The sequence below is a fragment of the Nannobrachium achirus genome (genome assembly GCF_963921795.1).
Source record: "Nannobrachium achirus genome assembly, chromosome: 18".
NCBI classification, from domain to species: Eukaryota; Metazoa; Chordata; class Actinopteri; order Myctophiformes; family Myctophidae; genus Nannobrachium; species Nannobrachium achirus.
In genome coordinates, this window is record NC_137825.1 from 44,547,507 (window position 1) to 44,570,865 (window position 23,359).

General features: G+C 40.6%; 2 protein-coding genes across 3 annotated transcripts; one reads left to right on the top strand and one right to left on the bottom strand.

The window, feature by feature from the left end:
- Positions 1-3,761: 3,761 nt before the first annotated feature.
- kat7b (K(lysine) acetyltransferase 7b) lies at positions 3,762-17,644 on the bottom strand. Of its 2 annotated transcripts, none has more exons than XM_080747674.1 (14): positions 17,486-17,644; positions 16,747-16,900; positions 15,792-16,040; positions 15,570-15,652; positions 14,047-14,130; positions 13,400-13,498; positions 13,082-13,192; positions 11,092-11,283; positions 10,445-10,534; positions 7,249-7,389; positions 6,829-6,922; positions 6,474-6,620; positions 5,470-5,576; positions 3,762-3,973 (listed from the first exon to the last, which is right to left on the bottom strand). In XM_080747674.1, the coding sequence occupies exons 1-14, from the start codon at positions 17,501-17,503 to the stop codon at positions 3,872-3,874; spliced, it is 1,671 nt and encodes a 556-aa protein (XP_080603800.1). In that variant the 5' UTR covers positions 17,504-17,644; the 3' UTR covers positions 3,762-3,871. The 2 variants fall into 2 exon arrangements, with proteins under 2 accessions (XP_080603800.1, XP_080603799.1); XM_080747673.1 differs by having other exon boundaries at positions 13,394-13,498.
- Positions 17,645-18,802: 1,158 nt separating this feature from the next.
- LOC308303131 (putative protein PTGES3L) lies at positions 18,803-21,676 on the top strand (the record flags this gene model as incomplete). The annotated part of the gene is made up of 6 exons (XM_080747454.1): positions 18,803-18,843; positions 19,510-19,623; positions 19,843-19,909; positions 20,009-20,107; positions 20,603-20,692; positions 21,668-21,676. 6 exons carry the CDS (start codon positions 18,803-18,805, stop codon positions 21,674-21,676), a joined length of 420 nt encoding a protein of 139 aa, XP_080603580.1.
- Positions 21,677-23,359: the final 1,683 nt, after the last annotated feature.

Below are 23,359 nucleotides of genomic sequence, written 5' to 3' on the forward strand. Positions count from 1 at the left end.
CCTTTAAAGTTGACCAATATCCACTTATTACAAAACCAAGAGTCTCTTCTTTCCAAAAACATCAACGCTACTTTTCCCCTCTTTTCCCCTCATCTTCACAGGGTCACATCACAACACGGTAAACAATGGAAAGCAATCAGATATTGAATAATGCTTCACATATCTCTCGAGAACCTATATAGAGGTTATTACCGGGCCATGCTTTTATTAAGGTTAGTTTGTAGTTCACTAAGTCAATTGGCTGACTATTAAAGCGTGAACCTCAAAGCAGAGGGCTGTATTTACAAAGCATTGTTCAAAGACGTGAGGCGCCTGCTGTCCGGGGTGATATCAAAGTAACCCATACACATCACAATGACACAGGAGGCAGCAGAGGGGTATATTTATCTGACCAATAGTCCACTGGGCATCTAACGAACATGGAATTGAAATACGCATACGATGGTCAATATTTATGACAGACTCTCTCTTATATTCTGTAACCTGGGTGCATATCTGCGGGGGGGGGGGGGGGTCTTTCACGAAAGACAGGCATGGGTATCTGCTAAGGGTAATCTCTGAAACACTTAAGCCCGTATCAGAGTCGGGTCTGCGGTGGAAGGCTATCCACCGCGGTGTAGTGCCGTGTAGTCTTTTTGAGTCATAAAACTACAACGTTAACGCTCAAAAAGACTACACAGCACTACACCGCGGTGGATAGCCTTCCACCGCAGACCCGACTCTGATACGGGCTTTACAGTACATATTATTGTGAGAAAAACTTGAGCAGCAGGCAACTGGTTGAACAAAACCATATTTTTGTATGACTGTGAATATGGTGTGATTTTGTTTTCATAAAAGACTATATATGATATGTGACATTTAATTCAAAAGGTAAAAGTGATGTTTACATGAGTAATGGTCTTTATGACATTGTAAAACTTGTGAGGCTCAATAACACAAGTGGGCTTGGGTATAATCATTGTAGCTACTGCATATCCTTTTACTCTGGATGAGTAATGTGGAAAATGTTCCAGCCTGCCTTCAGATCAAAAGAAAAAGCGCAGGGTCTCTAATAATTTGAGCATGTTTAAAGGGGGAGGGGAGGAGCAGCTTGGAGTATGGGGGTATAAATGGACCTCGGATACAGTTTGATCGGGCAGTATGAATAAGGACATTGCATTGTATCTATCAGGGCATTTTCTTTTGTATTCTTCTTGGTCCATACCACTGATAGAAAACTATAAGTGCTTTTCTGCAGAAGACACACAAGAAGTATACTAGAAGCGCTAAATGGAAAACTGGAAGTTACAGCTTCTAGTCGTCTTCTGTGCCTTGGTGCAAGCCTGTCAGGGACTGTCTTTCAATATAAATAAGGAGGAATGGCTTTCCAAAGACTGGCAGGTGAGTGTCAAAGATCTACTGTTGGCTTTCAAGGAATGCAATCGAAATGCAAGTCTTATATACGGATGTATTGTATTTTTAAAGGATATTCTGTTCATGTATTATTTCAAGCAATAACACTGCTTCTAATTGCTCAATGGATTACTTGATCAATTTGACAAATGTAAAATACCAATGAATAAATGAAGGGATTTATTGACACGTTTTCAAAGACTTTAAATATTATATACCAAGTGGAATAATATTGATATTATAGATCACAGATAAATGACATGTGCTATTTCTGTCTCCATCAGGATGACTCACTGGAGGCAAGCCTGGACAGTTGGACGGCTAATCGAAAGAGATCTAAAGTCCCCCACTTTTATGGACTCATGGGCAAACGCTCAGGTAGCCACAAACATTTTATTTTTTATAACTTGATCTTTCTTGTTTAATGTAATAGAATATAATAATAATGTACATACAATCCAATAATTAGGCTTTCTGTGTCACAGGTACAACAGGGCAACAACCTATTCGAATGGGCAGACGAAGTAAGTGGAGTGTGATTGAAGGCAGGTCTAAAATTAGCAGTCCTTCCATTTGTCTGTAATCTCATATTCAGCATGGACACTTTTCTGAAATACATTTTCCGTAATAGCCATTATATAAAAAAAATTTGCAATTGTGTCAGGCTAATTAAAGTATGAGTAGTAAGAGTTAGTATATGGTGAAATAATGACAATGCTTTCTGCACCTTTAGGAAATAAAGGAGAGATGTTTGTGGGCTTGATGGGGAGAAGCATTACTAGCGGTGGTAAGAACAAATAAAACAAAGATAAATCTCAAGGCAACTTTATTAATAGTAAAAAAAAAATATGAAGAAAAATAATAAAGCACCACTACACATTAACAACTATCATTACAGCCAAGTTAAAACCATCCTATTAAAATGTTGATAAAACTTTTTCTGTTTATTGCAGAGTCTTTAACCAGAATAATTCCAGTTGCAACCAGCAGTGCACTTGATGTATCACAGGAATCAGATAAGCAAGGTATCTTTGTAGATAGAAAAACCTGAGGATGTTTTATTCCTTTGTGCAATTTGTCAGAGTCATAGTTAGGACACATCGATGACATCCCAAACAAACTCTTAAAATATCAGAATGCTCTTATGAAGATGTTTTTCTTGTTCTTCTTTATTTGGCAGATTCACAACAAGAGGAATGGGCCCAACTCAGTTATTACTGAAACTTGACCAGGAATTATACGTTTACATGATGTTAAACAACTTTATGCCAACCAAAAAGAGCCACTGCAATACATAAAATATATATCACTCCTCAGAGAACATTCTGTTCGGTCCGGATTCAAGAGGTCATGCTGATGAAATTGTATATCCCAAACTAAATAAACCACCTTCAAAATGCACTTTTGAATAAAAAGCTGCTGCAAATGTTGCAATGTTGTTGTTTTTGTGTGTGTGTGTGTGTGTGTGTGTGTAAAAAGAGAAACATTCATGTCATCTGCCGTATTGGATTTAAAAAAAAAAAAAGTAGAAAGACATTCAAAGCCAACAAGAAAAGGGAAAGGTCAATTCAATTCAAATTCTCTCCAACCTTCATTGTTTGACAATATTTCAGTCAGGAACACTTTGAATTGTGACTCATAGCGCTTAAAACATAAATATGCGTCCAAATATGAAATAACAAATAAAAAAACTTTTAACATGTAATGAGAGGGCTACTGGGATATTTCCGGACTTAAAGACGGAAACAAAGAACACTGATAATACCATTTAGGCCTAGAATTATTGAATGCTTTAACCAGTGAAAAATAGCAGATATACAAGCTCACAGTGCGGCACCGAGTGCCGCGCTGCGAGCTTGTAGATCTGCTATTTTTGAAAAGTCATGAAAATGTGTGCAAATCTTTGAATATATGTATTTTCAAAGCAAACATTTGTAACTCAAAATTTGCTTCTGGGTGGTCCCTGGAACTAAATAGGGATATTTTTGATGGGGGTCCGTGGCCAAATACATATCATTTTGGGGGTCCTACACATGAAAACGTTTGAGAACCACTGACACAGTAGTCTCTCAAGAACAGACTAACTGAGCTCCAGTTAAGTGAAAAGGACCTTTTCTTTGACGATGGCTTGCCAGATTGCTGACATAGAAACATAGGTTTTTCAAAAAAGCTTAGGATTCAAAAGACACTTATAGAATCCGGTCAAAATTCAAATTTTCACGATTTTTCAAAAATAGCAGATCTACAAGCTCGCAGCGCGGCACTTGGTGCCGCGCTGTGAGCTTGTATATCTACTATTTTTCAATAGTTAAAGCATAAAATAATGATACACAATAATGTGTACCCGTTCTGAATGGGTTATTGATTGACTGGTAGGTTCATACTGTAGGCTACTTGTGGCTGGTGGGGTATAGTTCATTCAGCAGCCCGACTGCGGTTCGAGAACCTATGTCCCTTTGGATGGGCGGTTCGGAACCTATGTCCCTTTGGGTGGGGTCCATTTTAGTGAGCTGGGGTCGATGGTTTTGTTGTTATTGCCTCGCTTAGTCTCCTTGGCCTTCCACTCATCAATCAGGTCCTAGGAAGATGAAAATGACCACAGTGAAGGTTACTTTGTTAATTTACGAGACACAGAGTGACATCAGTTTAATTGCCCTTGTGCTCTGTATATTCCTTTACCCTGCAGTCTTTTATGGTTAAAAAAAAAAGAGGTGGGTAACCTTGATGATGGAGAGGGCCACTACATTTCCACTCACTCCAGTTCACTCTCCAGTAGTATACTGTAAACCCCACCAATCCCATAATGGTAACAAATGTAATAAAGAAGGATAAGGTAAGTGTCCTGTAACTGTAAAATGAGGCGGGGAAACTGTTATTCTTTGGTGATGGGGTGGGGCGTTAAAAGGTTAAAGCAGGTTAAAGCACTATATTCTTATAAATAAGTAATCATTATGGTGGTCAGTAAGAGGGGGTCTTCCTGTCTCGCCAGCTCTTTGATAAACCGAAAAAACATTTGCAGGTGGGTTACCAATTTCAGGAGAGATAAATGTACTTACTGAACAAACATTCTATAGCGATGAGTACCATCAGAATATAGAGCGATTTAACATTTATTTTAACAAAAATAATTCACTACCGTTAATTATTCAGTGTAAAAGTTAGTAATACTTATATTAACTGAACTTGAATACAAATACATTGGACATAAAGAAAATACAAAACAATTGAATACAATGTACTGTAGTAATTAAAACAGGTCCGGTCAACTTGTTTGAAATTGAACAGCTATATTATACTGTATATCAGTATGTGGATATTGACCCGCAGTCCACATGAAGTTAATGCATGGTTTAAAAATGTTTTAGACCTCTACAGAAGTGACTACGCCCCCAGTAATCCAACAGACTAGTGGCTCTCACCACATGGGAACGTAAAGACCTCGTAGTTGTCCTTCTAGCCATCTAATCAGGGACTGCCTGTGCTCTTTTGGGCACACCTCCTATAATCCTATAACAATAGCCAACACATCGGTCTGTCTGCATCGGCACATTTTGTGTTCCAACATTACCAGTGTCCTCTTTTAAACTCGGCTCACTGCCGGCCCTGGGGACCCAGAGGTATACAGGTGTTTTCATTCTATTTAAAAGTTTGGGCTCAAACCCTGAAGGACTTTGTCAAAACGTTGGTGTGTGTATAGAGGGTATCTGCACATTTCTATAAAGTGACAATGTAAGGACTTTTAAGACCCATGTAATACCTATACAATAAAATAAATAACATTCTCCATATTGTGAAATATTAGAGGCAGAAATTGTGAAAATAGACGATCTACATGCTCACGACGACTCGCGTTGCGAGGCGTTGTGTGCATGTTGATCTGCTGTTTTCACAATAGAACCGTGTTAAACAAAATGTAATGCCTCAAGTCTTACAACTCCAAGTGCTCGTCAGGGTAGGGGGGTCCCCAGTTCAAATATGATTATTTTGGGGGTCGCAGCCTGAAAAGGTTGAGTACCACTGCCCTAAGCCATATTGAAACCTGTTAACATAGATCGACTTTTATTGGTATCTTACCTGTCTCTTCAATACCAGGTGCTTTCCCTTCCAGTACTTGAGCATTTGAAGAGACTGCAGGGTGCTGACGATGTCCACTGGATTGACCGCGGTTTCCTGACTTATCTCTGTATACACCATGCAAATATTACAATAGTGAATCTTTTTGGAATAGGACTCTATGACACTGGGCACACACATTCAATACAGTATATTAAACAGTGTGTGATTCAATGTAAAAGGCTTCTACAGAGGCATTTTGGTCCAAGGTGCAAAGAGAATGATAGGGGTGATAGTGCATGCACAAATCCACTCTAGCCCAGGTGCTGGACAAACGGCAATACAAGAGAAGGATAGAGTCCGCAACACTGGTAATACTCAGCTCTGCTTTATTGCTAAGCAATAAGAGAATGATGCCTTCTTTTTTGTATAATGTGTATATACTTGGACATGGCTGTTTGGATTCATGCACTATTGTTTGAAGTATTAAACTACACACCTTCTCATTAATACTGGATGACAGTGTAAAACAATAACAGTCTATGCCAAATAGACAATTGCTCCCATTTGTCAACCTGCAACCATTATTCTGCTACCGTTGCATTTTTAGGTAAATTGCAGTGGATGAATGCATTATTCATCGTCAGACTTACAACGTCCTTATTAGCTCTAGGGCTGTCTATCACGATCATGACAATATATTTACTTGATGATTGATTGTCATACAAATAATTGCGCAGTGTTTCTTTTTTTGCATTGAACATTGGAATGTAAAAATTACCGGTACATTTAGGCTTTGTAAACAAAAAATGCACCAGGCAGATATGACAAATAACTTAAATTAAAAAAATAAATGACTGAACTACTAAACAATGTCGTACTTTCAAAAATATAAAATGTGCAAACATGGAGACGATTATGACTACTATGCAAAATAAATGTGATTATTTCAAATAACTGCGATTATGCAATAATGTGTGACAAGATGCCTTAGTAAGCTCTGTGCAGTGTTGCTTCTCACAAACCTTTGATGGAGATCTCCTTGCCCTGGAAATTATACATGTATCTGAGCAGCACCTCCTTCCAGTAGCTGCGGTAGCTGATGAGGCCCAGGTCAGACAGAGGCCGCTCTGGAGAGCCAACCTTCTCCTCCACTTTGGACAGCAGATAGCCTAAACACAGCAGGGAGCGGGAACAGTCAATTGAGGATCAGTTAAACCCATTTAGGCCAAGAATTATTTAATGCTTTAACTATTGAAAAATAGCAGATCTACAAGCTCGTAGATCTGCTATTTTTGAAAAAACTTTGAATATATATATATATTTATATATAACTCAAATATTTGCTTCTGGGTGGTCAAAGGACATGTTTTTACTTACTGAAGTCGATGAGCATCTTGCCATAGCCTTGCCTCATGTACTGTGGCATGGTCAAGATACAGGACACGTTATAGTTGAGGAAAGAGTTCTTCTCCTGGACATGAAGTAACAAACAAGGATACATTAGTTGTTTCTTCCAATAAAACTATATTTCAGAAATGATTAGTTAATACATTTGTATCAATAGTTGATTTCTGTATCTCATACAATATTTTAATAAAAGTTACTATAGTTCTTGTTGCGACAGGCAGGTCGCAGCTACTATCAAAACCTCCACCGGCTGACTGTCTGTCAGTCTGTCCGTCACGTCACCGTTATCAATGTGCAAAACCTTATCATAGTGCCCTGACAGAAACAAATTATGTAAGACTTAATACTGACAGTAGATTAAAAAGAAAAAGAAACAAAACCAAAGCAAACCTTGGAGAAGTAGCCCACTAGATGACAGCCGGTGTTGTCTGCCTCTGTCATGACATAGAAGAGGAAAGGTTCCACGTCGTAGTACAGTGTCTTGTGGTCCAGGAAGAGCTTGGCAAGCAGACACAGGTTTTGGCAGTATATCTGGGGACAAAGCATCGTTTACACACTGGCCTCTAGTTTGAGAGGTGATAAACTGGTGCCATGTTTTCACAGGGCTCCACTTACATGCAAACAGAAATTGCATCCGTCTTCACCTTTATTAGGAAAACCAGATAAACTGGATAGCGAAAATAAAATTCAATAAAAATCCAGTGTTCTTGTGGTGGGCTGTCCTTTTGAAGCGGTGAAAGCCGCTTCCAAGGAGTGGCTTTGTCTGTCCCGTGCATGCAGAATTGAGGATTGGTCAAGCTTCACATGACAATTTGGCCCTCCAGACAAAATCATTCATTCATTCAGAATTCATAAAAATATAGAACTAAAGCACATAGAAAGTATAGATCTAGAACACAGAATGTATAGATCTAGAACACAGATTTCATAGCTCTAGAACACATAGAATAAAAATTCACAGCATCACTTCGAACCGAGGTTTGATTTTTGAGCGGTGCTAACCGCTCCTATAGACCGCTTAAAAAAAAACATGATGTCACAAATGATGATGACATGAGTCCGCTAGACCAATGAAACACTTCGATTCTGTTGATCTGTCCATGATGTCATAGTCACATAGGCACCCGATTGGTTAACTCTGATTTAGAACGCGTTTAGGCCGCCTAAATTACGTCATAAAAAATTATTGAGCGGTGCTAACCTTGAATTTCAAAATTGTATGAGTCATGTATTTATTATCTATAATACATGAAAACAAACCTCACCTTTAGACAGAGCGCTTTAATCACAGGGCCCTGTCTAAAAGTGTGGTTTGTTTTCATGTATTATAGATAAATACATGACTCATACAATCAGCAATGTCAGTTCTCTGAGGTTTCATGAAACAAAATGTATAATAAAACACACTGATAACAGATTTCACAAAACCGAATGAATCTCATCTCAGTAATGTTCTGACGGAACGTGATTTCCTACTGTACTTTTCCTGCCACAAGTTGTATTAACTTTTCTCCAAAAACAGACTGTATAGATTATAACTAAATAGTATAAACAATAAAGAGCCACCTGCATGACAGAATCAAGACAGGACACAACATGACAGTGATATGCCAGATATGATGAGTCTGTCTACAGGGATTGCTGGTACTCAACCTTGCCCACAATGTCAAGACCATGGTGCTTCATTGATGGAATTGCAGCGGAAAGGGTCAGCAAATACCATACTAGTTTCATTACCTGAAGGAGTTCGGAGCGAGCCCCCGCATCCTCAGGCTGTATTACAACAACTCCATTGAAAGCTCTCTGTCAGGCTGCTGTGTCACAGCCTGGTATGGCATCTGCACCATTAAAAAACGGAAAAGCCTACTGTATGTTGTGGTGCGTTGGGCCAAGTACATAATGGCTGGTGGGCTCTCCTCACTCCATGAGCCGTACGATGAGCAGTGTGTAGTCAAAGCTCACTGAACAGGACAGTCACCACCCCAGTCACAACCTCTTCATCTCACTTCTACAGCCGTGGCTATGGAAGGAGGTCTAGTATCAAATGCAAGAGCACCAGCTTTCTGAACAGCTTCCTCCCGCCTCAGACTGTTGAACAAGGCCTGAACACCGCATGTCACCCGGCTGGCCTGCCACAATGGAACACTTTCTTTGACTGACTGTTTTTTCTATGTTGGATTGCCTACCTTCATGTGGATTCTTCCCCTATGAGACCTACTTTTCCTTTGAAAACTTGGAACTACAGTACCATGTGCCATGTGTGCCACTGTTATCTGTGAGGATTTTGAAATCACCTGACTCATTCTTATTTTTGGAATATTAATATATACAAAAAAAGATTATGCTGTCACTAATGAGGGTAACATGAGTTAACTAGACCAAATGTTCCGCCCCAGGATAACGGATGATTCTTTGGTCAAAATAATCGTGGTATGAAATTCAAATACTTCGGCTTTGCCGAAATAATTAGTATAGGGTCATAAACAAAAATCTAGATGCAAATAAGATCACTGGTTGCCTAACTGACGACCACCAGAGTCATCAGGCTCTGGTGGCAGAGCTGGTTCTGTCCAGAGAAGGTTCCGTCCTCTGTATGGTGCAAAGGTCAGGACACACGAAAATATAGTCTGAGCAGACCTCTAGACTGACATCATACACAACACAAAGAATATTGCCATGCATGCCTATCAACACTGATTCGCGCAGGCGCCCTTACAGGAATTAGTTTGCACCGCTCACTTCGCACGGTGATGATGACACAAGTCCGTTAGACCAATGAAACACTTCGATTCTGTTGATCTGTCCATGATGTCATAGTCACATAGGCACCCGATTGGTTAACTCTGATTTAGAACGCGTTTAGGCCGTGTAAAATACGTCATAACACGTTTAGGCCGCCTAACCTTGAATTTCAAAAATGTATTAGATTAATATTCACTTATAAGCGATTTACTCCCCTGGCAATAGCTGTTCTAATTCATGGTTAGAACAGCAATTGATTGATCACGGCCATTTGATTGAAGACACACAAAGCATATATGATTGCCAGACCCATGAAATGGGTAGGCCTACATAAGCAAATGTCGGTCTGTCCCTTTTCTATATAAAGGGTATATATGATGATGACATGATGATGACATGCCTACAAAAGGCATGATGTCATAAATGATGATGACAGACAAGGGGTCTGGCACAACCAGGTTGACCTGGTCTAGTTATTTAAAGAAAAACAAGGCTTGAAAATTGTCCACAATGTATCTCCCTAAATATATTTGCACCGCTCACTTCGCACGGGTGCGATTTTTTTCAAAGGGCCCAGCTTTTTAGTCTGTCAGTGCCAGCTGTCCCAATTCCACTGCTGTTTAACTTGCCGAACCGTCAGTGGTGCCGCCGCTAACAGTAACATTACAGCCCTCAAAATAGAAGGTATTGTGTTTCAATAGTTTATAATTAACTTTTCATGAAATTAACTTCCAATCCATACTTTATATCACAGTCAGAATTATAACACCATGGTCTTTCAGACCAGGGTTAATATAGCGTCTAGGACAATAGAAAAGGCACAATGTCGTCACATCTCACCAACCTTATTCTTTTTACCGTCGACCTCAAACACAGATATGGCTCCTTTTCTGTAGACCTCATCTCCAGGCGGATGTTTCCATACACACTTGGCCTGGAAACACGCAAATACAGCCAAAATTAAAATGCAATAGATTATATGAACAAATACATTAAATATACATTATATAAACAAATGTTTCACAGACATTAACAGGATCGGATAATATTACCAGCAACAGGAATTGTATTATGGACAGAATTTATTTTATTCTATTAGCTAATTAAGCCCCACCCGAGAATCCAGAGAAAAAGACGTTGGTCCAGGCCGCTGCGCCCGTGAATTTAATTTATAAAAAAACAATCCAAAATCGGATTGCCGATCGGCCGTTTCTAAGTCCCCCAAATTGTTGTGATTTTTTATTGTGGGAAAACAATGTTTATTTATTTAAACTTTGATTGGAGGATAAACCCCTTGAGATGCAGCATCTCGTTTTCAAGGGGGTCCTCATAATGACATCATCAATATGAGGTCATAATGACACTATCATGAGTTTGCCACGAGGACCAAATACACCATGAAGGAATTAATGCTCTTTTAATGGTCCGGCAAAACCGTCCCGTCAACATATCCATGAAATGTCAGCCGTGTATGGTGACCCTGGCTCTTACCATGTGTCTCCTGAGGATGGTCTGGCTCTTCATGTACTTGAGGCAGAATTCACAGACGTAGAGGCGGCCCAGGCGTGCATACTCCTCTGGGTAGGGAGAGTGGTACCAGGTGTCCAGCTCGTAGCGGCCGAACAGAATGGTCTTGATCATGTTACTGCCCTCTGTGATCTGACCCTGGATACGCAGCTTCTCCTGTTTAAGGGTTGACGTGGGGTAAAGGTTAGGGATGGGACTATATGAAAAATTCACATCACAATTACATGATATTATCGCGATAATCAAAATCCATTATCCTGGAGCGGAACATTTACCAAAAAAAATAGCAGATCTACAAGCTCACAACACGTCGCGTTGCGACGCGTTGTGAGCTTGTAGATCAGCTATTTTTTGGCAAAGATATTTGATGGAGAGTGAAAAAAGACTGTATCAAGTATTTACCAATTATAGAGGGTTTAAGTGGTACTGGATATACAGCTCGGCAAATAAAAGGTGAATTGATCCCAGTGCATGACGGAGGACGATAGTGTTTTCTTATCACGATAAACGATAATATCGCTTATCTTCCCATCCCTAGTAGAGGTTTTACACATTGAATATGTCTGTGCTAGGGCATTACAATTCCCTTGAAATTATCCATGACAAATGTTCCAAACAAATGGGCTAATAGAGAAGAAAAAGAAAAATGGTGCCAATTATTTTACCCCCCCTTTTTCACCCCAATGCAGTCATTATGCCAACAAATTCCTCCCCCACATTTCTGTGTTGGCACTGCTGTTGTACCCAACTAGCTAACCTACCAGTGAGGAGCCCCTACTGGGAGGACATAATGCCACAGTCCTACTCCTCCTGTTCAACACCACCCACTGACAGGTGCTGCCCCAGCCCATAGGTGTACGTGCACAACAAAGATCACCCTCCCCGCTTGGCTTTTTATTGTTTATTATAGACACTCAGCCAAGCAGGATGCACCACAGTGGATTCAAACTGCTAGACTATGCTGTGATGGCTGGGCATTTCTCAGAACTCTGCTCACTATCAGAAAATACCAGAGAAAGCTTATGGTGCAAATAGGAATTATTGAACGCAGAAAATTAACTGTGGAAAAGTGGAACAAAACACTGCAGATCAAAAACATTTTGGTCAACACTAACATCTGCTTGGTCTACATCCTCAACAGGTGCCACAAAGCCATCCATTGAAGCCCATAAGACAGAGTGTTCCACAAGTTTATACAATTTTCCAGCTGCGTGGAAATAGTAGACCTGGGGTGAAGCCAGGGGGTATACAGGATGGGTGGCGGGGATGGTTCTTCCATAGCAGCACATTATGGCTGTATTCTTGAAATGTGCAGCCTTCATACCACCAAACTAATAAATATAATCTATGCTGATCATTGAGCAACTTATAAAAAGGACCCCATTACTTTAAATTGGATGACTATGACAAATACAGTAGTGGGGTTCGAGGTGAAAGACACAGCTGGATGGGATGAACAACAACATTATGTTACAACATGTCGTGTCTGGCATGGAACATTGATCAGATGCAACACACAAAGACAAACGTTAATGTGACGGACGGAACTATGCAACTCCGAACTGCCTGCTCAAAATACTAAATTATTTTCAAAGCGTTGCCTCGTCGCAATACATGTAGTCTAAGGCAAATTATCCACCACATTCATTTTTCTTTTATGAATTCTTGCTGTCTTTAACTAGGAGAAAATAGTTTTTTTCCTCAACGCTATACTTATGAAAAGGCACAGGTAATAGTCAACAGTCAAGATAACGGTCAACCTTTAATTTCCGTGAAGTAGGCTCTGCTCCACTTGATGCAAAGCTCCTTACATCAATAAAAGGACGTTTTAATGTATGGCTATCTATCCAGCTTGCGGAACACCCTGATAGACACTACCTGTTCATTGTAAAAAAACACTCACTTCAGTCTAGAAAAGTTAGATTAGAGATCTAGATAAATAACAGTCTATTACCAGGTCCTCAGAAGCGCGGGCCTGGGCTTTCCTGAAGAGCTCCAGGTCATATTCACTGGTGATGTTCTCCAACAGAGGCTCTCTGGTGTTGCCGTGTGTCTGGCGGTGCTCCTGAGGACCACACAGAAACAGGGGCAGAGATTGAGTTACATTTCCCACTGGGAAACCCCTCTTCACAGGGCTAGCGTTATCCCACACCCATCATTGTTTTCAATGGGAAGCACAACACAGTTGTGCGTTGTCAACAGCAATGGGAGGTTAGCATGTGTTCGTACACAAAAAAAGCACTCCAGAAAATGTGTGTTGACGTACACGTACCGTGTGCTTCTCCTTCTGCTCCTTTTGCAGGCCAGAGTTTCTCCCCTTCCGCATCTCAGTAACCTGCTCTTTGTATCTGCTCTGCTTTGATGTGGGGGTCTGCGAGACGTGAGACAAACACATCAATCACTGACATTCATCAGCAAGTTAATTAACTTAACATTGATATTTAGCCGACACTATTATCCAGGACAAAATACTCTGTGCAACAGTAGAATAATTTTCAATAACAACATATTGCGTGCATTCAGCAATAAGAACAAGAATCTGACTGTAGCAAAAAAAAGTCAACTATCATGCTCTTTATGTAATTTAATTAAATTATTGGCCTTAGATTAAACAACGATCCAAACAGTCCATACTACACTAATAAGGACAATGTCACAGCCACTGATGGTAGCAGTTTAAAACCAGGATGTTAAGGGATTCTAGCTTATTTTCTTTTATTTTACATTCTTTTATTGAACCAAAACATCACTGGAGCAATTTTTTCAGCACAATTATGACAGGGTTTCAGAGACTTACAGAGAACACAGAATCATGTGTAAGCTGCTAATGGAATTTTAGCCCTACTAATATGTTAATAATGTTGAGCAGCTTGATAACGTCCCTTTACGTTTGTGGTAATCACATTAAGATGAGCATACCTGGTGTCGGGTGGCGTGGCGTGTGTTGCCCTCATCCTGTCCCTTCATGTCCTCTTCCTGTTTCTCACGGCTGACAGCTTTCACCTGGGGATGAAAATATCAATGCAAAGATTATAATTTATGAAAGCAATAAGGTTTGATGCATAGTCTGGCTCACAGAAATACATGTATAGAACAGTCATTGCATTTACAGTAAGTAACGCTGTGTCAAATATAGAACAATTCATAAATCCATGGGAGCCTCCATGATGCATTTCCTCACTATGTAGATGCATTCAGAAAGTGTAAACTGTAAAGATTGAAGTGGGTAAAATTCATTTTTGTGCATGTTCCATCATTTTGGTTATTTTCAAAAGAAAGAAAACAAACTGTAATGAAAAACATGTCAAGGTAGGGAAAAAAGCTAAGAGATCTACATGTACAAGATTCATGTAGCACAATCCAGCTGGTACAGTATGTGCATGAGGTTAGACATAAGGTGTAAGATTAGACACAAAGGTGGTGGTGGCACTTTGGTAGGTCCACATAGCAGCAGGTGTGTACTGTACAAGAGACTTGGTGCAAGACTATCAGCGCATTGGACATGATGAGAGGTGGTGCAAAAAGAACATTGTCATGTTCAACCACAACTTTCCCATGAAAGGAAATGTCATGACCATAGAGCTGCAACTTCCACAGGTAAAATCCACATAGTAGATCCACAAGGAAAAATAAAGTCCAAGGCCAGCTTAAAGACAGGCGGTGGTCAGGCCTTATTCAGCAGTCTGATGGTAGCCGGACGGAAGCTTTTCAGAGAACCTGGTGGCCCTTGACACTGCCTTGTCCTTGTTGATGTGCTGAGCTTTGGTTGCTCCAATCTGATCTGTGACTGAACGGTCAGCCCGGTGGAAAGCCAAGCACATGCATTCACAACATTAGGATGGACAGACAACCCGAAAGGGTTGTCTGTCCATCCTAATGTTGTGAACACGAATCTCAGAAAATCCTTGTGGGAATTCCGTGATTTTGGCACAAATGTCCACTTGGACTATAGGATGAACTCTGGTCACAGTGACCTCTTTTTTTATACAATTATGCCTGAGGAAAGACTCTTATATTAAGCAACACAGACAAACAGCAACTGTTTGGCAGTGTCATACAACAGAGATGCTGTATTCTTTTGATATTCTTTTTTCTAAGCAGTGTTACAGAATGAGGCATTCTGCACTATTACATTTCAGAGGAAGAGTTTACTGTATGGCTTTTAATCACCGGGTTATACTGTATGTTTCTATAGACTCATACTTAGTGATTTGACTATCATAAGGACAACATCTGTCCATGGCAAGCATAGCAGCTTGTGATAAAGCAATACTACTATCAGTATCATGCTAATAAAACTAATATGCTTTTCAGACACCAACTCTTACGACAAAGGTCCCCTATGGAATAATAGAACTGAGGCCAATTTTGGCCACAGCATGGGTGACACACTTCGATGCATTAATTCCAATTCATGAACATAACACATAACAAATATTCACCTTGCATTCGTCAGCAGAGAGGTTGTGGTAAAGAGGGCATCCGGATACAGCAAAATGACGTTCATGTTTCCCTGTGAGGTGACCTGGAATGAAAAAAAAAGCAGATCAACATCACCAAATTTAGAACCGGCGGATTAAAGTCCATCACATTCACTTCATCCAAACAGTGGCTTGTCTTGTTGAGTGGTTGTACCAAGAAGAGTGGCACTAGATTCTTTTTACCAAGGGAGTTACACCCCGGCGTGGGGCATTTCATGTTGAAGTTGTAGGTCTCGTGGCAGCGGCGGCGCTTAGGGCGATGGGAGAGGTCCTTGTCCGAGTCCCTGCTGGCTGCGTCTTTGGCCTGGCTCTCATCATGTGAGGCATTGGGGCTGGAGATGTCCAGCTCAGACTCTGAGGAAGGGGCGTTCCCTGTGGGAGTCAATGGCGGAGACTCGTCGTGGTCCCCGGCTCGTTTCAAATCGGGGGTATCTGAAGTGAAAGTGGACAAAACACCATTAACCCATTTAGGCCTAGAATTATTGAATGCTTTAACCAGTGAAAAATAGCAGATATACAAGCTCACAGCGCGGCACCGAGTGCCGCACTGTGAGCTTGTAGATTTGCTATTTTTGAAAAAGTCGTGAAAATGTGTGCAAATCTTTGAATATAATGTACTTTCAAAGCGAACGTTTGTAACTCAAATTGTGCTTCTGGGGGGTCCCTGGAACTAAATATTTTGAGATGGGGGTCCGTGGCCAAACAGACTAACTGAGCTCCAGTTGAGTGAAAAGGACCTTTTCTTTGACAATGGCTGGCCAGATTGCTGACGTAGAAACAAAAAATCTTAGGATTCAAAAGACACTTATAGAATCGGGTCAAAATTCAAATTGTCACGATTTTTCAAAAATAGCAGATCTACAAGCTCGCAGCGCGGCACTCGGTGCCGCACTGTGAGCTTGTATATCTGCATTGCCAATCCAACCCTTGATGCTCAGTGCCAAGCAGGGAGGCATTGGGTCCCAGTCTTTGGTATGACCCAGGATCGAACCACGACCCATCTCAGGGAGGAGGACACTCTAACCACAAGGACACTGAGTAGGTGTTGCAACTGTACTAGGACCGATTTTTCTGTCTACGGCTGGGGTTCAGGTGGTTAAGCAAATGGTAACATATTATGACAGATAACCGGGCTGACCCTGAGAGCTTTGGCTAAGGCGTGTGGATGCTCTGGTGAGGCGCTGTCTCTTGGACATCATGGTCCCATCGCTCTCCGAACTGTTGGTCTGCTCTCTTTCAGCAGAGGAGTCGGAGTCCTCTGTCCCATCTGAGCCACTGCCGGCCACATGTCTCTGTCAAGGGAAACAACAAATCACAAGCAAAGAATGACATTCCAATATGACTCAACGGCACATGATGACATGTAGCAGTCTGTGGTTCTCCAAGTGGATTCCAGGGACTCTGTGGGGGGTTCTAAATTGACTCATACAAGTCTGTAACTCTGACAGTGTACAAATGGAACCAAATGGACCGTTGGGTCCATTTGGTTCCATTTGTACACTGTCAGGGTTAAGGGGAGACCTTGAATTGTGAAATTTTGAGAACCACTGACGTATAGAACGCACACAGACAGCTGCTGTTGTCTGTGGCGCCGCAAGGGGAGACATGTCAACAATGAATGACAACAGCATGCTAATTAAACGAATTCCCTGCGGACGATTAGGAGCAGAAGATGACAGTTCTAACTTATAACCTGTATTATTTATATTGAGAATTATATTACAAATCTACCGCTGTCGTTGTGATCAAGTGGGTTTCTACTAGATTAGCTCCTGCAAGCGGCTGTTAGCAGGCTAAGTGACTTAGCAACCCTTTATTAGTTAGCTGAGCATCTGGCTAAGCTAACCTATGTTGGGTGCGACCTACATTTTCCTTACCTGTCGCCTACGGGGCATATTTTCCTCCACGAGAGTTGGTTTTTATATCCCTGGTTTGGCAAACAATACAAGTTCCCAAACTGTATGGCAGCGGCTGAAAAGGGAGGGTATCCAGGCTCGATTTTGATCTTCAAAAGTTTGTGTCTACAGAGCATAGGACAGGGCTCTCGCGCCACAGCTTCCACACATAACATTGCTTTTCCGGTCCCTGACTTCCACAGTATTCCACTAGGTGGCGACCTGACTCTTCCTGCCCTAGAGAGACACCTAGTGGCTGTCTGCTAGTTACTGTACTGTTCGAGAAGAATACATGTACTATCCATGTGCGTCCATCAACATTCGACAATTAAACGTTAAACACACACACACACACACACACACACACACGCACACACACACACACACACACACACACACACACACACACACACACACACACACACACACACACACACACACACACACACACACACACACACACACACACACACACACACACACACACACACACACACACACATTTATTTATTTATTACAATTGCTACAAATTGTGTTGGGCATAATCAAGAAGTTGAAGAATACATTTATGTCAGCATGTTCAAATGTACCTGTATTACTTTTGGCTTTAAAAAAAAATCTATATATTTTTTTACATTTTGGGACAAAATAGCCAATTTTACATCGAAGTGCCCACTCTTCTTTTTTTTTAGGTGGGTTATAATTTATGTTTCTGTATTTTAGGCTTGTTCAGTTGTTGAAATCCAACTGCCTTCCAGGTTCAAGGTAAATGACTTTTGCTCTGACATCCTTGCATGGAAATCCAGCCTGGTTCCAAACATAAATTCATGCAATCATGTAGGCCAATGAAAGGAAAGTTTGCCCCTAACATTCACACAAAACACTACCATCCAGCATCAACCTGTGAAGAATACCACCTGTTGTTGTTGTTTTTTGTCTTGTCTATTGACCTGAGCCCCCTTTAACACCTTCCCCCAACCCTCCTCCTCAACCCCCCTCCCCACCAAATGGGGGTGCATGGTGCTGGAAACCAGCAGATTCCTGGCTTTCCAGAGAGTTCCACAGAGCCAGCCCCCAAAGGGTCTAGAAGAGGGTGGGGTTGAGGGAGTCTTGTGTCTTATCTGTCCCCCAAGCAGCTGGTACAGCTTCTCTAAAAATAGTGCCACAGGGTTGCATTCGAACATATATACCAGGCAGTTAGTATCACCTCTGCTCAGTTCAAGCACTCTCAGCGAAGAGGGAATACCATTCAAAAACCTCTACCTTCTGAATTTTCTACATAACAAAATGTCAACAATGATGAGGAAACTGCCTCCAAAGATCGCCAGGCCAGAGGAGAGGTAAGTGTTGTGACTGTGAGTTTGTCACTATATGTTAAATCTAGCTTTGGCGTCTCTACGTCAAGAGACACCATGTGCTTCTAACGCAGTGGTTCTCAACCTTTTCAGGCCGTGAACCCCAAGATAATCATATTTTAACTGGGGACCCCCCCACCCTGACAAGCACTAAGAGTTGAGGCATAGCATTGTGTATAACAGGGTTCAATTGTGAAAAAAGCAGATCTACATGCTCACAATGTGAGCATGTAGATCTGCTATTTCCACAGTTTCTGCTTTGACAATTTGGCCAATGTTTAATTTGTCATTTTAGAGGCATTAAAAAGTCCTTAAATTTTCACTTTAGAAATGTGCAGATACCCTCTATAGACTTAAACCTTATGTTGGTTTGTTTACTGTTGAGTGAGAAAACAACGTTTCACATTAAGTTAATCATCTGGGGACCCCCCAAAATAATTTGAGGACCCCCCCCCCCCCCAGGGGTCCCGACCCACAGGTGAGAACCACTGTTCTAATGTAAGTAAATCCTCATGAGTAAGCAGAGTCTCTCTTGAGTACGGTCATAGAGTACTCTTGAATAAACTTTCGTAAAGTTACCATCATTGGTCTCATACTTGAGCTTGAGGATTATTATAACATAATAATAACAATGTTTGTGTTTCCTAATAGCCAACCTGCAAAGATGCTATGGTATGACAGGAAAAAGTATCTCCATATCAATGTCTGTGTGCAAAGACCAAAGGATGTCCAGGTTGATATTCAGAAGGAAAAAGTTGTTCTACGGTGAGTCACACACACACACACACACACACACACACACACACACACACACACACACACACACACACACACACACACACACACACACACACACACACACACACACACACACTCTCTCTCATCTATCTATTGTAGCCTATTCTCTGTGTCTATTGCAATCTCTATGAGTAATAAGATTGTATCCTCTGTGCGTAATAATCTGTTGTATCTTCTGTGTAACAGTTGCAAAAATGATGAAGATGAGTGGATCTACAACGAGTTGAACCTCTACGACAAAATCATGATCGGGGTAAGCATCCACTTTTTTTATTTTTTATTATTCACCTAAACCCAAACCTAAATGTAAAAGGTAGCTACATTTACAGCTATTCCCCTTTTTGCTCTAAAGGATTCCAGAGAGAGGGTGTATGATCGTACCATCAACCTTTTGCTGAGGAAGCACAAGCCTGATGTGGCATGGCCTCGACTCCAGAAAGATGAGGCCAGGGTAATGTATCTACTATATGTGTTGTAAATCAGTGGTCCTCAACCTTTTCAGGCCGCGACCCCCAAAATAATCATATTTTAACTGGGGACCCCCCCAACCGAGACAAGCACTAAGAGTTGAGGAATTACATTTTGTATAACATGGTTCTATAGTGAAAATAGCAGATCTACATGCTCACAACACCTACAAAGCCTCCCGTTGCGAGGCGTTGTGAGCATGTAGATCGTCTATTTTCACAATTTCTGCCTTAATAATTTGGCGACCCCCCCTAGGGCTCTCGACCGCAGGTTGAGAACCACTGTTGTAAATAATGTACTAGTACTATACTGTCAGTGTTTGCCAATCTACAAGATCACAATGCGATGAGTTGTGAGCTTTTAGATTGGTTAGTTTTTTTGTTTGTTATTCTTTTCTATTCGTCATATCTTATAGGGCTTCACTGGTTAATAGCCAACACAGTCATCATGTGGTCTTTCTCCATGTTTCTCTTTATAGCCCAGCTGGATCGGGGTGGACTTTGACATGTGGAGAGACTGGGAAAATGAGGAAGAGGATGGAAAGGAAGAGTGCGAATCTTATTTGGATGTGAGTTGAGCTAAAGGGCTGTCAGATCAGCTGGATCTCAATGTACTGTAGCTACAGTACACAGTACAGTATCACAGTTGATATCAAAGTACTGTTCTCGGTTGGATCTCTATGCAATGATCTCATCGTACCACTAGCTATATCTTTGTTAGTGTGGTTGCCCGTGCAGGTACTTGTCCGACTTTATTCTTTGCATCCACATCAGATAAACTTTATTTTTTTCACACTACTCCTCCCACAGTTTTGGTGCTACACACTTGTTATGTCAAATCGACCAGCTTCATCGGGACACACAGGGGATGCTCTTTTTCTAAGAGATGCTGTTCTTTTGTGAAGTTCGTGAATTAATTAAACTTTTCCCAAATATGGAGATGACTGACATCATAGACGTTTGACATCATAGACCACATGGGACTGACACAGTATTCCAAGATATGGGCTTAATATTCTGAATGAATGAATTCATTCAGAATATGAATTAATATTGATGACATCATCTCCATATATGGGCATAAAAGGGACATGTTTTTGTTCGGTATTTTAAAGTGTATATACTAATAGCTTAAGGTTTGGTCTTCCTTTTCAGATGATGGCAGACATGGCAGGCAAAAACGTAGGGCCAAAACCTTCTATGGATGATTTTTTCGATGTAAGTGTAGTAATCCATAATCTCTCCCACCACAGTAATCCAGCCTTATTATGGTTTATTGCCTTATTGTTAATAATAGTTTTGATTTGTAGTTTCTGACTGAAATACTCGACATAGTAACTGTAATATTACCCAATTTGTAAAATGAATGATAAACTCATGATAGTAATAATATTACTAATTCTACAGAATTTACCCCAACACAAATGACTGATTGATTGATTGAAGACTTTATTAGAAGTTTGCATAGGAAAACGTTCATGATATATTCCAATATAATCCCAACATGAAATAATGACTGTGATCACCTTCTTCTTCTCCCTCAGTCTGACTGATCGTTATTTCCCATACATCCATGGCTGTTTCCGGACCTGTACTTGGATGGATCTGGATCTTTGTTGGCTGCCGGGAGAAGTGCATTGATCACGTCTCACGTAGATCATGTGCTAAACTTTGTACATTTTTGAACACTTTTAATATGTTTGCTTGTCCAAAAAGATCATTTCTACTTATGTGACATTTTGTATGATATATTTATTGCTTTTGATAGCAGACCTTGTGTGAGTGAGCTTTGGTTAAAACGTCTGTGCCTTTGAGGCTGATATAAGCATTGTTTTGGTAGAATGTCCCACAGAAAGCCATAATATCAAGATAACCCTGGAGTTGTTTAAAGTTTTGGTGTCAAACCAACCCTAGTAGGAAACGGAACACATTAATACGTTGACTGACAGCTTGACGTAAAGACGTCATACGTAACCCCCAATGAGTATAAAACCTTTGTATCACTGTGTTGATCTGGAACCATGTCGTTATGATGCTTGTAAGATCCCTTTCCTGGAATAAACCTAAATACTATTATAACTTATGAGATGTTTCCACCGTTTATTGATGTCAATAATTATTTCACTGTCCGATAGATATGGGGTACGAAAAAACTAAGCAATCAGCTTTGTTCATGCATGTTTAAATAAAATGCCTTTTAACCATCTTCTGTGTGAGAGAAAATGTATTGGATTAGATTAGGAGTCATTTGGGCCTTATGTTACTTTAAGGCAAACCTTACCAGAGACATGAAGTAAATAGAGATTGATTGGCCTTGCACAGGATAGAGCTTGGCCCTTCATAATGGTCAAGAATTCATAAAACATAACAGAAAGACAGACAGGATTGCATATCCTATCGGTTTTCAACTCAAAATACATAATTGGGAAAAATGTGTTTGGCCCCATAAACATAGGGCTAATTTGATTAGACATTAACAATAGAATTATTTATGGTAGAAGGCCATAAAGTTATAACATACATATACAATATACATTATAATATAATGTAGAATCCACATTCATAAAATATCCCAGTCCCAGATCTTGATTTGATTGATCAATTTTATTTTATTTGGTTAATTTAGTATTGTAAAAACAATACAAAACATAGTTATGACTATAAGAGGCCTCTACCCATGTAGGCCCCTATAACACAATACAAATAGAGGCAGTAAGACCAAAGGCTTTACAGTATATGAGGCCTCTATCTATGTAGGTAATAGAACATGATTTGTAAACCACCACACAATATAAATACAGTACATAGAATTTACAAATAACATGATTGCAGTTTAAAAACTAGAACTGTACTTTGTCGTGGTGCCAACTTGCTTCTTGTGCACAAGTAGGCCATGTATGGCCTACATGTGCACCAGCAGAGCGCACCATGAGGTGTGCTCACCACTGGCATCACCACTGGCGATGGCAGTGACATCACCACTGGCATCATCAGGAATGCTGGTCCCTCATTGGACGTATGGCGTGCCAGAAATGCTAGTCCCTGATTGGGCTACAGGCTTAAACACACACAGCTACCTACCTACATTACATACCTACCTACCTATCTACATACGCAGCCGAACACAGTACTTGCACGCTTTGCTGGCGCAAGTAATACAAATCCAGAGCATGATTGAATTACCTGATTATCCATAACAGGATTATTGATATTTTAGTTGACATATCGAGGGCTTG

Bases quoted from the DNA above. Each gene is read 5' to 3' on its own strand.
- kat7b (XM_080747673.1), bottom strand. The intron at 15,653-15,791 runs GTAAAAAGAATC...TTTTCATTCCAG, and splicing joins GCCGGGGTGTAACTCCCTTG to GTCACCTCACAGGGAAACAT. The intron at 3,974-5,469 runs GTAAGATACCAA...TCATCTTCCTAG, and splicing joins ACCTGGTATTGAAGAGACAG to GACCTGATTGATGAGTGGAA.